The sequence below is a fragment of the Ixodes scapularis genome, unplaced genomic scaffold, assembly GCF_016920785.2.
Source record: "Ixodes scapularis isolate PalLabHiFi unplaced genomic scaffold, ASM1692078v2 PGA_scaffold10__122_contigs__length_95168666, whole genome shotgun sequence".
Classification (NCBI taxonomy): Eukaryota; Metazoa; Arthropoda; class Arachnida; order Ixodida; family Ixodidae; genus Ixodes; species Ixodes scapularis.
This window is the reverse complement of record NW_024609836.1, coordinates 83,518,817-83,537,092: the sequence shown is the minus strand read 5'-3', so window position 1 is coordinate 83,537,092 and position 18,276 is coordinate 83,518,817. Positions and strand designations below refer to the sequence as shown.

The 18,276-nt window shown below is 47.0% G+C and overlaps 1 protein-coding gene across 1 annotated transcript; it reads right to left on the bottom strand.

The window, feature by feature from the left end:
* Positions 1-11,762, bottom strand: LOC120836305 (pantetheinase). Its single transcript, XM_040209568.3, has 6 exons — positions 11,570-11,762; positions 9,230-9,534; positions 8,089-8,274; positions 4,251-4,475; positions 1,227-1,437; positions 1-483 (listed from the first exon to the last, which is right to left on the bottom strand). Exons 1-6 carry the CDS (start codon positions 11,744-11,746, stop codon positions 1-3), a joined length of 1,587 nt encoding a protein of 528 aa, XP_040065502.1. The 5' UTR covers positions 11,747-11,762.
* Positions 11,763-18,276: the final 6,514 nt, after the last annotated feature.

The window sequence follows — 18,276 nt, the reverse complement described above, 5'->3', positions numbered from 1 at the left end:
CTAAGGCAATCTGCGTGGACGTCGGGGGCGCTTCGTTGCACTCGTCGTACCATTCCGTGGACCCTCGTCCAAGGCACACACGTCCCTCCCGGTGGGACACACTCCTTCGCGGGACACGTCCGACACCCGCGACTTGACCCGGGAACGCTGATGGCGACGGAGCGCACTGGCGATGTGTTCCTGCCTGGTCGTCGGGTCGTCTTGGTACGCGAAGGCCACGAGGAAGACGTGCAGGATCGGCTCTGCGGGCGGGTTGCGCTCGTCGATGGCGAACGACGTGGTGTTGTTCACGGCGGATGTCTCGAAGGTCCAGTAACGCACGGGCGTCAGGATGAGCTCGTCGGACGCCACCATGGGAAACAGGTGCGGCGAGGAGTACCGGGCCTCCAGGAGGAGCCTCGAGAACCTGGTCCGCGACCGGGTCGGGAACACGGCACAGGGCTGCTGATCGTTCCCCGGATGGCACACGGTTAGCACGCACGCCTGCGTGACAAGAGAATCGGATTCAGCGAGTACCACCTAGAGGACAAGGCCTGGGAATGATGTCATCGTTTGTAGATCCTCGAACCGCCCCTAGCGGCAATTTGTAATAGATGTATAGATGGATTGTGGATGGACGGATGGATGGATAGGCAGAACCATTTTAATCGTGCCACCTAGCCAAAATTCTTAATGTCAACAATTAACTAACTTCCCATGTTAGAGGAAGGAAAAAACATTCTAAGGTTAAGCCTCTTAACGGTATATTTTGAATTGAACCGCCCTTGTTTGTCTTCCTTCTTGTGTACACCCGCCGGCAATATGAAGGTGAACACTTTACCTGGTTTCTTGCCTGCTTTACGGCTCCCTAGAGCTATATTAACTCTCAACGTCTCAAATGGTACGTGGCTTGGGGTCTAAACTTTGCGTTCTAGCCCTCCTCTGGAACAAAGCTTGTTCCAAAACTTGCAGGAGCGTCAAAAAAAAAAAGGGCTGTTCACCTTCATATCGCTCACGGGTGTACGTCTTTTTAGCGCTTTTAACCATGGTTCAATACAGTCAACACCAACTAGCCTAACAACAAGTTTTTTTATATTTCGAATTATCGTCGCGTCGCTAGCGCCATCTCTTGGCTTGGTGTCTGAATTGAAAACGGGTCGCCTCCAGAGCTTCAGTCGTGCGGTGTCTAGCATTCCCCCTTTGTAAAGTACCCGTGGTTGCGTTTGTTGGCCACTCTCTCTGCTCACCTCCGCCGGGATGAACTGCGTCTGGCCGTTCACGACCAGCAGGAAGAAGGGATCCTGGAAGTTAGGGCTCTCGTACGACAAGTGGCAGCAGAAGTCCCCGTTGCACACGTTCATCTCCCCGCTTGCACCCGGTAGCTTTCTCACAATGTAGCCGTCAGTGCGCAAATTCAGGTAGGAAAGGCCCTCGGTGCTCTGTGTGTCTCCTGCGTACCTGCGGTGGAAGGCGTCCGCAATACATACAATTCCAAAAATAGGCAGCGTCTCCTATTGTCTTTCAGACACACTATACGGCAATCCGATGTACGACGCGTGAGAGAGTACTTAATTAAGGAGTGGCTCAGGTTCGTCCAGCAAAGAAAGCGGGACGATAACAAAGTAGGGCATGTATCAGCTTTGTAATTGTTTTCACTCTGTTTTCTTTGTGTTCTGAATTCACATAAACTATAAAGAAGGAAGGCTTCCGCCGCTTTTGGCCAGGAGGAGAGTACGAGCCGGCCCAAGCGTATACATCGGAACGGCCCACAGTTCCCCGTGCCGCGCGGTACAATGTGGGGTTGACCAGAGACCTTCTGGCATTTTCCGGAAATATCTATTCACTACGATGTTCGCGGCATGCTCTCATACACAGCGTTGTGTTAACACTTACTTTGTGTTGTTTTGGCGTCATGGCTTGACAATTTATAAATAACGATTTTCGCGCGCAATGCCACGGGTCTCTCGAACGTATCAAAAGTGCACTAAAGGAGTATATATTTTCGTTATGCATGATGATTTAAATCTGAGACTGTGGTTTGAAAAACGGAAACTCGTTAAGTGGGAAGAAAAAAGGACAGACAACGTCTCAAACTCAGCTAAAAACTTTATTGTCTCTACGCCTTATATACCTCCCCCCAGGGATGGGCAAAATACATGCAAATATGTATCGAAATACAAATACAAAATACTTTGTCAAAAATGTATTTAATTACAAATCTAATTACATTTCTAAAAAAGCATTTAAGTACAAGATACAAATACAACCAAATGTATTTGGTCTCCTCCAAATACTTTTCCAAATACATTCCTTAAAATTTGCGTCAGCGACTTCAGGGCACCTGCAACGGGTTTCTGGGTATCTCATTTTTAATTTTGCATCGCACACTCGGGAGTTAGTGTGCGAGGCTTTAGTAACGTAACAGAAATATAATCAGAAAAAAAAAATGTAATCAGCTTGGACGTAATAGGTGAAAAAAGTACAGAGCTTCAAGCAGCTTTTTTTGTCGATTACATTTTGGTATAGACCAACAAAGAACCGAGACGACCAAGACGTGCAGCACTAGCTAGAGAATTTTTTATTGTTGCAACGCGCACCAGTTACGAAAATCTGGACGACCCGCGCATTTAGAATGTCACAGGCAAAAATATGGATGGAAATCAGGCTGGAAAGCATCACAAGTTGTCATAGGCACTTATTTAGCCAGTCTGCCTGTGAACGTCGATTTCGTCACTATTCTTGCCCTGGACTAGCACCGTAATCACAAAGTCAATAAACGATTGTGCTTGATTAAGAGACACTGCATTCGGCGCAGAACGTAGTTTTCTTCCTGCTCTGGACAGTGCCTTTAAAATAAAGCCGGAGGAGAAAAAGAAAAAAAAAGCCCCATGGCCGAATAAAGGATGGAGATTATATTATATAACCACATGCATAAAAACAAGAATTATCGTGACAATAAATTTGAGGGACGTATTTTTGCCCACAAAATTGTATTTAATTACAATTGTATTTGAAATATCCACGTTTTAGTATTTAAATACACACGTCAAATACATTACCCAATTTGTAAATAAATACAAACGCAAAATACACAAAGTATTTGAAATACGTATTTCAAATACTGTCCATCCCTGCCTCCCCCGAACGTCGCCACCACCACAACGGTCGATCACCGAGCTACAAACAACACACCCGAATCACAATACACCGAACCGCAAACATTACATAAAAAAACAAAAGAGAAGCGTGTCCTATCGTTTCTATCTTCACCCAGTACAGGGAATCCAATACAAACAGAAACGCAAGGTCGTCACCACGGCGCCCGGAAGGACGTCGACACGGACAATGTATCACGACACGGACAATGTATCACAAATGTTACATTGTCCGTGTCAAAGTCCTTCCGGGCGCCGTGGTGACGGCCTTGTGTTTCTGTTTGTATCGGACCCCGTGTACTGATTGAAGATGGAAACGATAGGGCACGCTGCTCTTTTGTTTTTTATGTATTGATTGCGGTTCGGTGTATTGTGATTCTGGTGTGTTGTTTGTAGTTCGGTGATCAACCGTTGTGGTGGTGGCGACGTTCGGGGGAAGTGCATATAAGGCGTAGAGGCAATTAAGTTTTTAGCTGAGTTTGAGACGCTGTCTGTCCCTTTTTCTTTCCACTTCACGAGTTTCCGTTTCTTAAACCACAGTCTCCGGTTTCAATCATCATGTACAACTTATACCAGCCCGCCTGCACTTTAACAGTTTTTTTCATTTATTTACGTACTTTATCTCCGCGAATTTCCCACTGAAAAATTTGGAAATTCGCTTATAACTTTTGAACCTTATAACGGCACGCGCAGGGAATTCGGCATTTGGTCTAGACCACTTTGGGCGTAGACTAAGCGGTCGGCAAAGCGTCGTTAAATTTTGCTGCAAAACACATACACGACACGCGCGCGCGAACACAAAACATTACAGTTTTTTTTTAACATTTCATGAGGCGGCATCACGATCATCTGGTGGGCTAGTTGGTTGATCATATTGTTGAATTAACAGCGCAAATACGACAGGAAGGAGAGACAAGCGCTCTATCCTGTCTCCCTTGTCTCTCCTTCCTGTCGTATTTGCGCTGTTAATTCAACAACATGAGGCGGCAATTTAGAGGACACCTTGTTTCTGTCCCGCGTGCCACCTCTTTTGGGCATTTGCGAAGTTTATATAGTGTTTACAGAGCGAACTCATCTTGCCTGGCACCCCATACATTTGTAGGAGAAAGCGTATACCTCGGATCTTCGGGTGGGGCGGCGTCCATGTCCGCGACGAGCAGCTTGGACCTTCCGTCCGGGCTGTGGCTGTACACCAGGGGTCCCGAGGCGCCAGCGTAGATGCCGCTGCCCATGGTCCCCGTTTCGGGACGCTGGACGCCGGCCGACAAGAGCGGCACGCCGTGACGCAGCGACCAGGCCTGCTGCACAGCCACCGAGTACAGACCCGGCAAGAAGTCGAACCTGCAACAGGGTTTGTGGATACCCCGACTCTAGATGTGTCCCTGGTTACTTCGCGCTTTAGTGCAGAATCCTAACTCAGATTCGGCCCTGAAAAAAACCGAGTGAAGCCTGTCCGGCCACCTGCCCGTTTCGATCTGGATGAGCGTCGTTCCGGCGTGCGGTCGTGTATCACTACTGCGTGATGCACGTTAAAGACCCCAGGCTAGCGGTTGTACCGTACTCGCTAAATTACTCGTCTACAGCTGAGATACCAGGCGCCCACTGAGGCAGACTAACTTCCGGCTGTATAAACAGACACACAACAATTTGTTGTTTGTCGTGTCCGGCTACCGCCGCAAACTCAGCCAATCAAAAAACGAAAAATAAAAACAGAAAAGGGTAGAGAGAGCACTTCGACACGCTTGGAGAAGACTCCGCCAGCTGCAAAAACTTCGAAAAAAAAAAAAAAAAAAACTCGACAAAAGGAGGGCGTGGTGACGCTGGATCATACCACTTAGAAGACAGGAGCTGCACATGGCGCCATTAATAATAATAATAATAATATTTTTATTTCCATCAACCTTGATGGGGAAGCCCGAGGAAAAAAGCTGCGATATGCAGCTTGACTGGTCCTCGGTCCCCTTACAGTGATCAACGGCAAGCATCGAGAAACAAAGATGAAAATCACATCAAGCAGCAGCTGAAGGTATTGTTAACAGAAAAACAAAACAAAACAAATAACGTTACTGAAAAGAATGCATCATGTACAAAAATATCCACGCAAGTCTTCGAAAGTCAAGTTTTCAAGGGAAACATTACTACCGCAAAAAGTATTTAACAAATTTGGAAGAGTAAATTGAACCATCTGAGAGCCATAGTTCGTTCGCTGAGTAACCATCTTCCACTTCTCCGCGTGACGAGTAGAATACACTGGTGAAGCTTCCTCCAACAATGCAAGATTTTCTAAGAAACATATGCCCTTTATTCTTTCACTCTTAAAACTGGTACAAAGTCGATATGAATACAATTTGTGAACATCAATTATCCTATAGGTTTTAAATAATTCAGCAGTGTGAAAATCAAAAGGTACATTACCTACACCTAGGATTCCGCGTTTTCGGTTTCTATTTTTTCCAAATTCGGCGTAATTTTTTCGGTGTTTATTTTAAATTTCGATTTTCGGTTTTTTTCGGCGTATATTTATGCTCACAAAAGTTCATCGGCTTTTTTCGGTGAATATAAAATAAACACCAACGGACACCCGATCAGATGATCATTGTAGCTCTGATATTTGTGATTACTCAACGAATAACGGCACAGATACATTGAAAAAGAAATGGACACTTTATTTGGCAAATGTGTGCAACAGTAAAAGAAAAAAGAAAAAAAAAAAACAACAGAAGTACGAACAAGTCAGATATGAAGCCTATGCCGAAAAGCATGGAACCTCCCCTCGTGTAAATCAGGATTACTTGATCTTATTATAGTACACACAGATGTACTTTCCCAGGTTCTCCTCGTTGATCCGCACTCTTTCTTTCCTGTTAATATGACCCTGAGCTTCGAGAATGCCCTCTCCAAGCTAACACTAGACACTGGCAAGCTGTGGAGATGAAGCGCTGCCTGAGTCCAAATCGGCCAATCAACCAATTGTGACTGCCAAAAGAGACAGGTTGCGACGTTTTCAAGCACAACACAACATGCAGAACTTGCATCAAGTCAGTCTTCCTTACAACGAGTTTAAAAACACGCTCGTACATGGCGAAGTCATGCGGCATTTCGGACTTCACGTTCTGATCGATGATGCGCACATTAAACCAAAACGTCCTGATGGCATCTGTGCATCTATCCCATACATTCAGACACGTTTCCATAGACACTGTCGTTCCACTTTTTCGCCATGGCTCTGCGCTACGACTGGAAGGTCAAGGTGACCTTTTCCAGTTAAATCTGAACTTTAGAAAATGGATTCGACGTACTTTTATCAGTTTTTATCGGTTAAAACCGAAAACAACGAACCCTACCTATACCTCTGAGTATTTTCTTTTGTAGTAGGAACAGTTTGTCAATATTAGTTAACGTTGATGTACCCCAAACGAGGTAGCAGTAGGCTAAGTGGGAGTAAAACAAGGAGTTATAGATCAAGAGTTTCACATTTGTTGGCAATATGTAACGGTAGCGATTCACAATCCCTACCACGCGAGCTAGTTTTGGAATAATATAGACTATATGGCTATCCCGGGACATATTTTCACAAAAAAATGCTCCGAGAGTTTTAAAACAACTGAATATTTCAATTCGAGACGAATTAAAACGGAGAAACTTGGACACCACCACAGGTTTATTTTTTGGACGAAAAATAACAGCGTTTGTTTTACCACTATTTACTTTCAACGAGTTACTATCACCCCAAAATTTAATTCTAGACAAAGTTAAGTTAGCCATATCGATTAGCTCATCAACGGTTTCGGAGGAAAAAAATATGCTTGCATCATCAGCATACATTACAAATTTTGCCTCCTTTTTGACGTTAATTATATCATTTATGTACATGTTAAAAAGGAATGGTCCTAGTACACTACCCTGTGGGACGCCTGACGTAATAGGCTTAATAGTGGAGGAATTACTATTGATGGTGATTCCTCCACTTTTCGTGGATTCCCGACCTTCCCCAAGAGGCAAGTTTCTGCTCGCCGGCCAATGAAAGGCGCTACACTACGTTCGCTGCGCTCAATGTCGGAGTACGACAAAGTCTTAGTAAAGCATGGTAAAGCACCGAATCAAGGGGTGCAGCATCATTTGAGGACAGGGAACCGAGTAGTAAGATAGAATTTGAAGAGAGACTAAGAGACATGGAACAGGGACGGTGGAAATCAGGGATGCACACTAAATCGGCTCTGGGAATTTGTAGAAAATATATAAGATAAGTATTGCTAAGGAAAGCATCTATGAGAATTCTAGGGGAAGCTCGTTGTCGTCGGAGGCGAGGACAGTGTGTGGAACATGTGGGAGGAAGAGGAGACGTCCGAGCACTTAATACTTTCCCCTTCAGTTGCTCAAGAGTCAAGGTGATACCGATTCAGTACAGGCATTGGGCTTTAAAGGCAGCGACGTAAACATAGACGTTGGGAAGGTTAGCGGCAATATGAGATTCTTTGTCCTCCCCCATTATATCAAAATTTAATTGGAAATCAGTTAATTCTTGGAATTGGAAGCTTTCACTAGGCGGCGCAAGCAAGCGGTTGATGGTAAAGTCCCTCGATGTTTTTCCACTGCGTAAACGAAAAAATATCCAGGGACGTTACTCGATGGCAAAGGATCCAATCATCCATATGCTCAGGGGGAAAGCCGCAGGTCCAGTCATCTAAGTGTTACAACAACACTGAAGTGGTAGGCTGGAACGGCGTCGCGTGACTGGAAAGTTGAAACTGGGGTTAACGGCTGCTGCGTTCCTCATGTAGCACAATTCTGTATATGGCGGTTTGATTGATAGATCGAAATGGAGCTGCATTTTTTAAGCCAAAACAAAATTCTTAGTACAGAAAAGAAGAAAAAAGCCCCGCGGAGGATGGCTTTTTTTTTTTCAGCTGCCCAAACATCAAGCACCAGCCAGTCGTTGCTGTACAACCCTTACCAGAAGGTGCTCATCAGGGCCAGGCTGATGTTGTGTCGTGTCACCAGCTCCGAGGCCTCAGCGTACAGGATGTCATAGCAGATGAACATGCCCGCCCGCTCGCCAAAGTCGGTCTCGAACACCGCCGTCTCGAAAGGCTCCGGCACGTTCAACGGAGGCTCGAGAAAAAGGTGGTTCTTGTGGTACCTGCAACACGTATACAACCCCATGCCGCCATCATGGACGTGGTACAACCAATACCACCTAGAAGACAAGGCCCGCGCATGACGACATCATTAGTGGAACCCCGACCCGCCACCAAGCGGCTACTCCATGCACCGTACCGACGAGAGACACCGGTACAGTGCTTGAAGCGCATCTCTGACTATAGTGCATCTTTGACTATAGTGCCTCTTTGACTATAAAAAAGGTGGTCCCTCAATTTTCGCCTGATGACGTCATAAAAGTGCCATACTGTCGCCGGTCGCGATCCTGGCGGTGTAACAGCAGCAATGGTGGATGTTGCAGACGCCTGTTCTGCTGTAGGTCGCTTTCCAGCTTGACAGTTCCGCGGAGGCATCAGCAGCCACAAGTTAGGATGCCGCGACGACAGCGACAGTCACGTTTTCTCGTGCTTTTTTTTTCCACAACTTCTACGTTCGGCCGCCACACTCCGGCTTTCGAGACGTCATTTCTTTCCACTTCGGGGACCACTCTGAATGCATGGGCGGAATGCGGGGCCGCAAGCTTGTCTGCTTCTTTTCTGGTGACGTCAGAACGCCGAGCTCTGATCGGCCCTGATTAAAAGATCACAAAGTAAGCCGCTTTGAGGTCTACCCACTGTCCTTTAATCAGAGCCAATCAGAGGTCGGCGTCCTGACGTCACTACAACCTAACGCTAAACACACTAGTCGGAGACGCGTTCCAGGCACCCTAGTCTTGGCGTCGCCGCGTGCTATGTCATGCTCGCTGTGAGACGCTACGAGATGCGTTGGCGGCGATGCTAACGCAAGGTAGGCGGTACTGCGTAAAATTACTATAAAGGATGCTTGTTTTTTTTTTTTTTTTTTTTTTTTGGGGGGGGGGGGGGTTGGTTAAGGCGCGGATTGGTTTTTGGTTAAGGCGCGGGCTTTGTCCTCTAGTTGGTATTGAGCCAACCTACCTGGCAACGATGGTTCCGGTTCGGTCGAAAGCCACGTTAGTGTTGTAGAAGAGGCGGTTGTCCGACGGACAAGAAGTGCTGCCCTCCGGGCAGGGCTTCTGGTCGTACACATTCACCACCAGGTAGATTCGGTTGGCCCTCGCCATGCAGCTTAGCTTGGACAGCAGGGGCCTGCTTTCCTCTCCGTCGAGGCAAGGCAGCGTTCCAGGGCCCGGAATGTCCTCGGCGTGCTGCGTGAGCTTGTCCCGACTTGTCTCCAGGCCGACCATCAGGCCCTTCTCCGGGAACACGATGATGTCGCATCCCTGGAGGCGCAAGTCGTCGTTAAAATCGCAATCTCACTGCTAATGGATAATAAATAAAAAGGGAGATTCATTGGTGGATCTTTAGGTAATGCGTTAGCATGACCTTTGGAAAACGCTAACGCTGACCCCTTCACTTTTCTTTTTTGGCTTTCTCTTTTGGTTCGTCTATTTTTTGCTGCCGCTTTTTGGGTTCGTTACGAGGTCACTGTTAACGCGCTCCGCACATCGGCAAGTTCAGACTCGCCCCAGGGTCCGCGCGCTTATTGGCTTCCGCCCCGTGACGTCGCCTCCCTCTCGCCTTTGTCCTTCACTATCCTCCTCCTTTCTACGCGGCACGCTCCCCTTTCCGCTGCTTTGTTCACAGACGGACGCCGTCAGCTTTTCCCTGTCCTGTGGGTACTAATGCTCACGCATTAGTAACGACAGTCTGCTGACGCTGTCTGAGGTGTCCCGTCACATGCAATAAATGTTTGCAGATGTACAAAACAAAACATGTATGAAGCAAACATGCTTGGGCGTGTCCTCATACTTCTGTCATCATGTCTGCAGTGTCTTTCGCATGCTGTATCAGCAGACGGCGTCTTAAAGGTAGACATAGCTTTGCAAGTGTCGCCATTGCTGGGTATTGACGGCTATTTATATTTACTAGTTTCTTCGAACTACAACTTCTGCACGGTGCAACTAACACGGCGAACCTAACGCTCGTGGTGCATCAAATACTAGCATGGCCGCGAATAACGTCACATGCAAGCAATGTATGCGAAGCACAAAATTCGGTGCACACGTTAAGTTACCACAATAGAGTAAGGATGAGTGGAAACTCTCTCTTCATTATGAACTCGTGCATCTCCCTGAGGCACACCATATCTCAAAAACTCCAGACATGTCAATGCATGCGAAGCACACAATTCGGTGCACACGTTAAGTTACCACAATAGAGTAAGGATGAGTGGAAACTCTCTCTTCATTATGAACTCGTGCATCTCCCTGAGGCACACCATATCTCAAAGACTCCAGACATGTCAATGTATCCGAAGCACACAATTCGGTGCACACGTTAAGTTACCGCAATAGAGTAAGGATGAGTGGAAACTCTCTCTTCATTATGAACTCGTGCATCTCCCTGAGGCACACCACACCTCAAAGACTCCAGACATGTCTGTGCTCAAACAGGTATATACGGGTCTACATCTAATTGATCAAGGAGGGTGGCCAACATCGTAATTCCGTATATGCAATTCGAGCTGATCGTGTGTTAATTGTATCGCAGCAAAGCATACACAAATCAAAACAGGAATATGGTTACCTCAGACTTTTGAAAACGGATATAAAAGGTACCAAAATACTCTATTGTTTTGGCCTATATCGTCATGTACAAAGTGTTCTGGTAGGCGCCGAAAAGAGATGGTTCAGTCGTCTTCTTCTTTTAAAGGCCCACCGACAACCTCGATTTTCTGCAAGGCGGAAGATTCTTTTCTCTTCCTTCTCTCCCAGACTCTTCGGAAAGGAAGGTAACACCATTCGGAAATAGATCAGTGGGTGGAACAGGAGGTCTGGTGGGAGCAGGCAGCCATAAAATGTAGAAAGCTCAGTTTTGTTTTTGTCATTTGTATTTGATGTAATTTATTACAAACACTTCATTTACGTTAATCTAATTTATTTTGTTTCCATAATTTTTGATCCCACTTGGTCTTCTATATGGAAGAGGTAGCAAATTAGAAGTTACAACTCACATAGCTTACCTCTTTTGCTTTTTTTTATGGATCGTTCGTAATCTTTTTTTTTTTTCTTATGTTCCACATTTTCTCACTCCTCTCAATCTAATCCTCTCTCATTATGTATCTCCTCCATCTTACTATATTTATAAAATTCAATCTATCTTTCATTCCATCATCCTTGTCATATTTTTCTCTTTGACTACATCATAATCTCTCACTCTCTCTCCCCTCTCTTTCATTTTCGTTCGTTCTCTCGCTATATCCCTTTTTCTTTACTTATGTCTTTTAGTTTTATTTCCTCTCTCTCTGTTTCTCACCTGTGCGGCGGCTTCGAGCACGGCCTGGCCATAGCTTTCCAGGTTCTTGGCGACGACCTCTTCGAAGGGGTCCTTCTCGCGGTCACCCTGGAGAACGTGCTCGTAGACCGCGGCCTTGAAACCATGTCCGAGGCCCGCAGTCAGCACGCCAGCCGCCAAGAGATGCAAACACAGCATCCCGCCGCAAAGCTGGGAGTCCTGCAGGCCGGCGGCACCATCCCCCACAGAGCCGGCGGAGTCATTTTTAGAATTTGTAGCAGCGGCCTTGTCGTTCTGAGCCGACAGAGTAATTTTTAGAAGCTTTATCCCCCGTTGCGATGTTCTCCTTTCCGTGAGTATTTATTTGTTTGACCTCGAGATCGACATAGAGGTGGCGCTCCTGTCGCGCTATCATCATCATCAAAGCGGGGAGAGGAGCATGGCCGCTCCATAGGGTCAACCAGGGGTGTCGCGAACTTTTGTCGAACCGGATTTTTAGGTCGAACTTTCGGGGTTCGACTGGGTGGAACCGGTTCGACGACTTCGAAACTGTTAACCAGATTCGACCGGTTCTACTTTGTGGAAAGTGTGGCCAGACCTTGATACCAGCGTGTCTAGGTTTGGAGAAATTTTTTTTTTATGCAAAGGGTTATTTTAGTTTTGTGAACAGCTGCAATTAAAAGAAACGAATTCTAATCACTGAAGAAGTGAATAACTTTATGTTTTGTACTGTATTAACTGAAATAACCGATCAGTGCTGCCCTTAATTCAGCCCTTAGCCATCACCATCCAACCCGAAGCCAACTGGCCAGCCTGTCGCGCATGCGCACACGAGTCGAACCTCAATACAAGGTTCGTCGCAATTTCCACTAAAAGTTTGAAAAAGTCGAACCTGGTCGAACTCGAACCTCGGCCGGTTCGCCCCACCCCTTGGGTGAACGTTGCATAGGGTCTCCCAATGATCTCCATTGCAGTAGGCTGGATCGCGGATCGAGGCTTGTTTTTATAGTAGGGATGTCGCGAACCGGTCGAGGTTCGAGTTCGACCAGGTTCGACTGTTTCGAACTTCTTGTGAAAAGGTCGAAAAAGGTTCGGCTCAGGTTCGACTGCTATGCGCATGCGCGACAGGCTGGCCAGTTGGCTTCGGATTGGATGGTGATGGCTAAGGGATGAATTAAGGGGAGCACTGATTGATTATTTCTGTTAATACAGTATGAAAAATTAAGTTATTAACTTCTTCAGAGATTAGAATAAGTTTCTTTTCAATTGCAACCGTTCATAAAAATAAAATAGCTCCTTGCATGAAAAAAAGAAAATCTCCAAATCTAGACATGCTTGTATCATGGTCTGGCCACCGTGTCCACAAAGTCGAACCGGTCGAATCTAAGTTCGAAGGTTCGTCAAACCGGTTCGAAGCAGTCGAACCTCGGAAGTTCTACCTAAAAATCCGGTTCGACAAAAGTTCGCGACACCCCTACTTGTTAGGATCGAGTGGCACTACCGGAAGTTATCACTTTAAGACCAGGGGTGCTATTCTGGTCGCAAACGGGTACCTTTTGAGCTGTGACGTATCGAGAAAGAAGGGGCGGAGCCTCAAACTAGAATGATTCTTGTTTGAGGCTCCGCCCGAACGTTCGGGTTCACGCACGCGGTCAGCTAGAATCTGACGATGCCCTACGTCGCGGTGACGTGTCTACCCAGTTGGGGCGAAGAAATCCCTGCATTTCCCCCTGTTCTTTTTGTTATCTTCTTCCTTTCCTCCGGGACTTAGAACGAGCGAATAACGGAGAAAAGGCTACCTTCCGGAAAATGGAAGGAAACAGAGAAAAATAATATTATCCTTTTATAAAATACGAATGATTATTTCAATAATTACGACGTAAAGTAAATTTAGCAAAGATATCTCAGCTTTTTTTTTTCTCGAAGTCTTTCGCTACGGTCTTTGAAAACAAACATGGCGAAAACCGCGGTAACGACCTTGTGGTGTTTGTGTCTCGCTTACGTGGTTGCTTTCCCTGTTTCTGCACGATACGGATGGCATTACGATAAGAAAATATTATGTGAAGGTACGCTGCGACACCGTTATCCTTTGTGAAGCCGTCGTGAACATAAGCTGCAAATGAAATTTCCTGTTCGCCTGTGAAGGAGACGCCAATTGGATACAGAGCTGACGACGACTCTGTGGTAGTATATGACAAGTCATGAGATCGACGCAGAGTGCAACGGTTGTGAGCATTCTCTGGATGATGCAGGAAAGTTTCTTCGGGCAGTTTTAATAATGCTTTGGTCCTTTGCTCACTGCAGTGATTATGCCGGTATAGTCTCCTTAAGCCATGCTCTTCTCTTTCGGCGCTGAAGAAATGCACACGACGGCATAATCTCGGGCAGTCTTTTTTACTTACTTTTATTTGCAGAAAAGCTCGTGCAAAAAAAAAAACGGCGTTTACGTTTTTACACGTCCCTACATAGGTACCTCTAGAAGGCACCCTAGGTACCTCGCTTTCCCATTGGCGTCATTGCGCGTGACGATTCAACGTCATTTGCCGTGGAAACGTTCGTGAAACTAGAAAGCCTCTGTTTGCCGCTAACAGTCATTTTTCGAGTTCGGGTTGTGACGACAAAATGACGTAAGAACAAGAATGCGCGGGACTATTTGCATTGTTTTAACTCGACAATCGTACCCTTGGCGAGTTAAACTCGAAAGAACATGGCCGCGATGCTTGTCGGATCGACCGCGGCTGGGGTTTGACATGCGATCGGTCACTTGATCAACGCGCACACGAATACTTTCGTGCTGTTGGATGAGCCCATTCGGCGATAGGACCGGGTCGAAGAGCACAGTGAGCTGGCGTTTAACGTCTCCGATGTAACGCTTGAAGAGGTGCAAGACTTGGCTTCTATTTGTGCCGGTGTTATGAAGCTTGAAAGTGGTGGTGTTGTGGCTCGTACGGTACCGTTGCTGAGATTATGAAGACGGTAATAGACCTTTATTCAGCGTTGCCGTGCATTAAAATTCAAAACCTCACCTTGGCACAAAGGGAACGACGTTTCCGCGAGCACGGAGGCAGCAGCCAACGGTCTGAGAAAGAATTGTGCCGCCGCCACGACCGCCAGCGATCGCCCCAACGGCAAGAAAACAAACGACAAGCTCATTGAGGTTTGTGTAGTGCTGACTACTGATTCATCGGACGACAAAGGTGAATGATGTAAAACGCAACGTAAGTTTGCCAGCGTTTTGCAAAACGAATTCGTTTCGTTGAAAATTTAATTTGTGGAATTCGTTAACACCTTGAAAGTTTGACGGGGACCGCATTGTGAACGCAGGCTTCACACAAGTGTTTTCTACAGTGTGTGCTTTGGCTGCATGCATATAAAGACAAAAACACTGCCTATATGGTGCATAAAATAAAAGCAATTTCGTTTATCTTGATAATGTTGACTATCTATTGAGTGCTGTTGATAGTAGTGGCATAGCCAGGAACTTCTAAGGGGGTGAGGATGGAGGGGGGTTGAGGTGGCTGGGATGTTCATGACTTGGGGTGCGAGGGGGATGGTTTCGGAATTTGTGTGTATATTCTAGGGCCCGCCGATTTGGGGAGGGAAGGAGCGAAGCCCCATAAACCCCCCCCCCTCGACCCCCCCCCCCCCCCCCCCCCCCCCATCCCCGGCTTTGCCACATAAGGGGAGCATCCTACATTCACAGGCTGCTATAAGCATGTGCATAGCCACTGAGCTCGTACCACAATGGCAAGATAGTTGCTGACATTCTTCACGTTACGTAGCAGTTCTTTCTTTTTTCTACATATGCTCGCTTTTCCTTCACACATCTACTCTGCCTCCGCTTGTCGTTTATGCTTGATGGTAATAGGCCAACAGTGCGTATTTGCTCTGCATCACAGGCAAATTAAAAAAATCCAGCTAACACTACTCTTTAATTTCAATGAGTTACTGTCACTTTTGAAACGACAATCTATTGAATTGCTATCATAACACGTATGTTGACTGTAGGACAATTCTATTTTTATTGTTTTTCTTGGTCACGAAGATGACAACCATCCACAAGACACTGGCTAAATTTCTCGTCTACAGTGGGTAACAATGTTACCATACTCTGTCTGACTAAACTGTTGCTGTATAGACAAGTAACGATTAATTTTAGGACAGACCTGTTCGTAGTTTATTGCAGGACATTGAAAAGTGTTCTTATAACTTTACGGTGACTGACTTGCAATTCCAGCAGCTTGGCGTGAAAAGGTAAAACATCTAATTGATACAACGAAATGACCCATCCAGATTTTATTGCGTAATTGACAGTAGCTACAGACCGCAACAAATTGTCAACTAAAGACATAGGTACTAAGCGTGCACTAACTTCGAAGCGGTAGAAACCCTGAAGTTTAAACGTCAACTTACCACCATGTTGTTAATGGCAAAATGGTGATTGCGGCAAAGTGTTGGAGTCCTTCAGAATGGTGACGGTCTCCTTCAGACCGATGATGACGGTGACGAAGGTTTAGTTAGAGTCTAAGTTTAGTCAACGCACCCGACGACGTCGGTGTGCTTGTCATGGTGGCGACGAAAGCCTTCTTTCGCACATGCCTCAGCTGCCTCGGTCCGGGGTTTTGTCGACCCAACCGTCTCTTCCCAGCCGGTTGACAGCGACACTCACGACGGCCGTCAAGGCTCTGATCACCATCCACTGGGCATTAGCTATGTGATCATCGGGGGCAACCGCGCCCTTGTAGTTCCCCGTTGCGAAAAATCTCAGTGCGATTCAATTAGTAGCTGCTGCTCGACGGTCATCATCTCTCATCGTCGCCGTCTCTCGTTGTCACACTGCGATCACACGGTGCTTTTCGACAAGCGGTATTGTCGTCAGAAACAGTCGTCGTGCATCGCGAAGGCAACCGGGTGCTCGCGGAAAACCCGTCATTGTACGCGTAGCCATCGTTGAGCAACAAGCATCGCCGCCATTTTCTACGCTCTAGAATCCTGCCCAAAGCTTGTTCCGCTTCGTGCAATAAAAAGAGAGGTTAAAAGCACGAGCGCATCACCCCGAACGATCTTGCACGAACGTTGGCTTGCACTGCGCAAGCGCGCCTGCTCGACAGGGACGTTGAAAGCCCGGAGCACGTTCTTGTAGCTCCTACACCCGCACTAGCTCGCACTCATAGTGAAACAGAGAGTAGGGTGTGTCGAGTAATTCCGCAGTTAATCTAGTGACGCGACTTCCGCTATGTGCTACGTAGGTCGGGCGTGGTCATACGTCACTTTGTCGTCACCGTCCGAACTCGAAGAGCGACAGTTACGGCAAAAGCCTAGTTCACATGCAGCGGTTTTGGCCCTAGAGCGGCGCGATTTCTGCCGTCGCGGCGCTCTGGCCAGCACCAGCGGTTGAGCGGCACGAGCGCCGCGACGGCAGAAATCGCGCCGCTTTATGGCCAAAATCGCTCCATGTGAAACACGCTAAACGGTTGCTTTCGTGTTTCGCGAACGTTCCCATGGGAACCGCGTGGAATTATCACGCGGGCTGTGGCCAATAGGAGCGCGCGGTTCGTAGGGGGGAGGAGTTTTCGAGAAACACGAACGTGACCGTTTGTGACCAGAATAGCACCCCTGGTACTGCATAGAACTCTAGGCTGTTGTCGGCACTGAAACGTTTTGGCTGCTGTTCAGAAAGCCAGCCAAATAGCTTGTGCACTCATTAAAACTGACAGCCCCTCACAGTTCTTATAAATTAATGTTTTGCGGTCGAGAGTGACTCCGCTGGGCGAAAAATGTGAGGCAGCTAAATGAGACAAGAGTCACCCAGAGTTAACTACGCACCCATGTCTGTTTCAGGGTGTAGCTTGCGCTACAAAAGAAAACGACAAAAGCCCCTTTCATGCAGTAAGCGTTTGCCTGTACGTAAGAAGACAAGGTAGCGATCCTGGCGGCTGGTGCTAGAACTTTCGGCAAAGAGTACGATCTAGCGTAAGTGTCGCCGTCATCGCAGAGTCCCCACTCCTGGTTGCCGAAGCCTCAGTGGACTTAAGACTTCACATCGCATAAACGTCTCACAAAACAGCCTCACTCGCTCGATTACAGACACAGAAACATAGATACAGCGCTGAACTCGCAATTCTTTGTATTTTGTCTTCGCTTTCTTCTACATATTGTTAAAAAAAAAAACCGAGAGGCCACTTTTTAGGTAACGGTAAACCCACCAGTCGAACACGCGTTCCAGTCCCCATAAGAGCACAGTATGAAGGCGTGCTCGCTGCATATACGCGGGGAGGCCGCCGCAACGTGGACGGATGAAGGCCACCGAATCCAGGCTAACAACCACCATGCACGTCAAACGAAGTGAAATGACAATCTGTTAACGGGAGGAAAAAACATACCGATCTGGGACAATTATCTCCCGAGCGTTGTCTTCGCTGAGCTTGTGAAAACGTTTCGTGCGATCTTGTCGGACGAGTTTTACAAACTGCGCAGGTGCAGTCCGTGTGCGCTGTGTCGCTTGCACTCCACATCTGGGGCGAGATAGGTAGAGGCCTCATCCGATTCCCGAGCGCATGCAGGTGTTTTCTTTGTTGTTTTATTTTTCACCTCGAAGTCAGTTAATTGCAATGTGAAACGTTTGTTCAGATGGGTGATAGCCAACAGTGTTGCGAAATGCCCCCCCCCCCCCCCCCCCCCCCCAATTCTATTTCATTTATATGCTGGGGAATTCGAGCTTGTAAAAA

What these genes read in the sequence shown, in the direction of transcription:
- LOC120836305 (XM_040209568.3), bottom strand. Translation starts at nt 11,746, where the DNA reads ATGCTGTGTTTGCATCTCTTGGCGGCTGGCGTGCTGACTGCGGGCCTC. An exon ending in TGCTCGAAGCCGCCGCACAG is followed by an intron (nt 9,535 to 11,569) that starts GTGAGAAACAGA and finishes TTGCGCCTCCAG; the next exon opens with GGATGCGACATCATCGTGTT. An exon ending in GCCCCACCCGAAGATCCGAG is followed by an intron (nt 1,438 to 4,250) that starts GTATACGCTTTC and finishes CTTCCACCGCAG; the next exon opens with GTACGCAGGAGACACACAGA.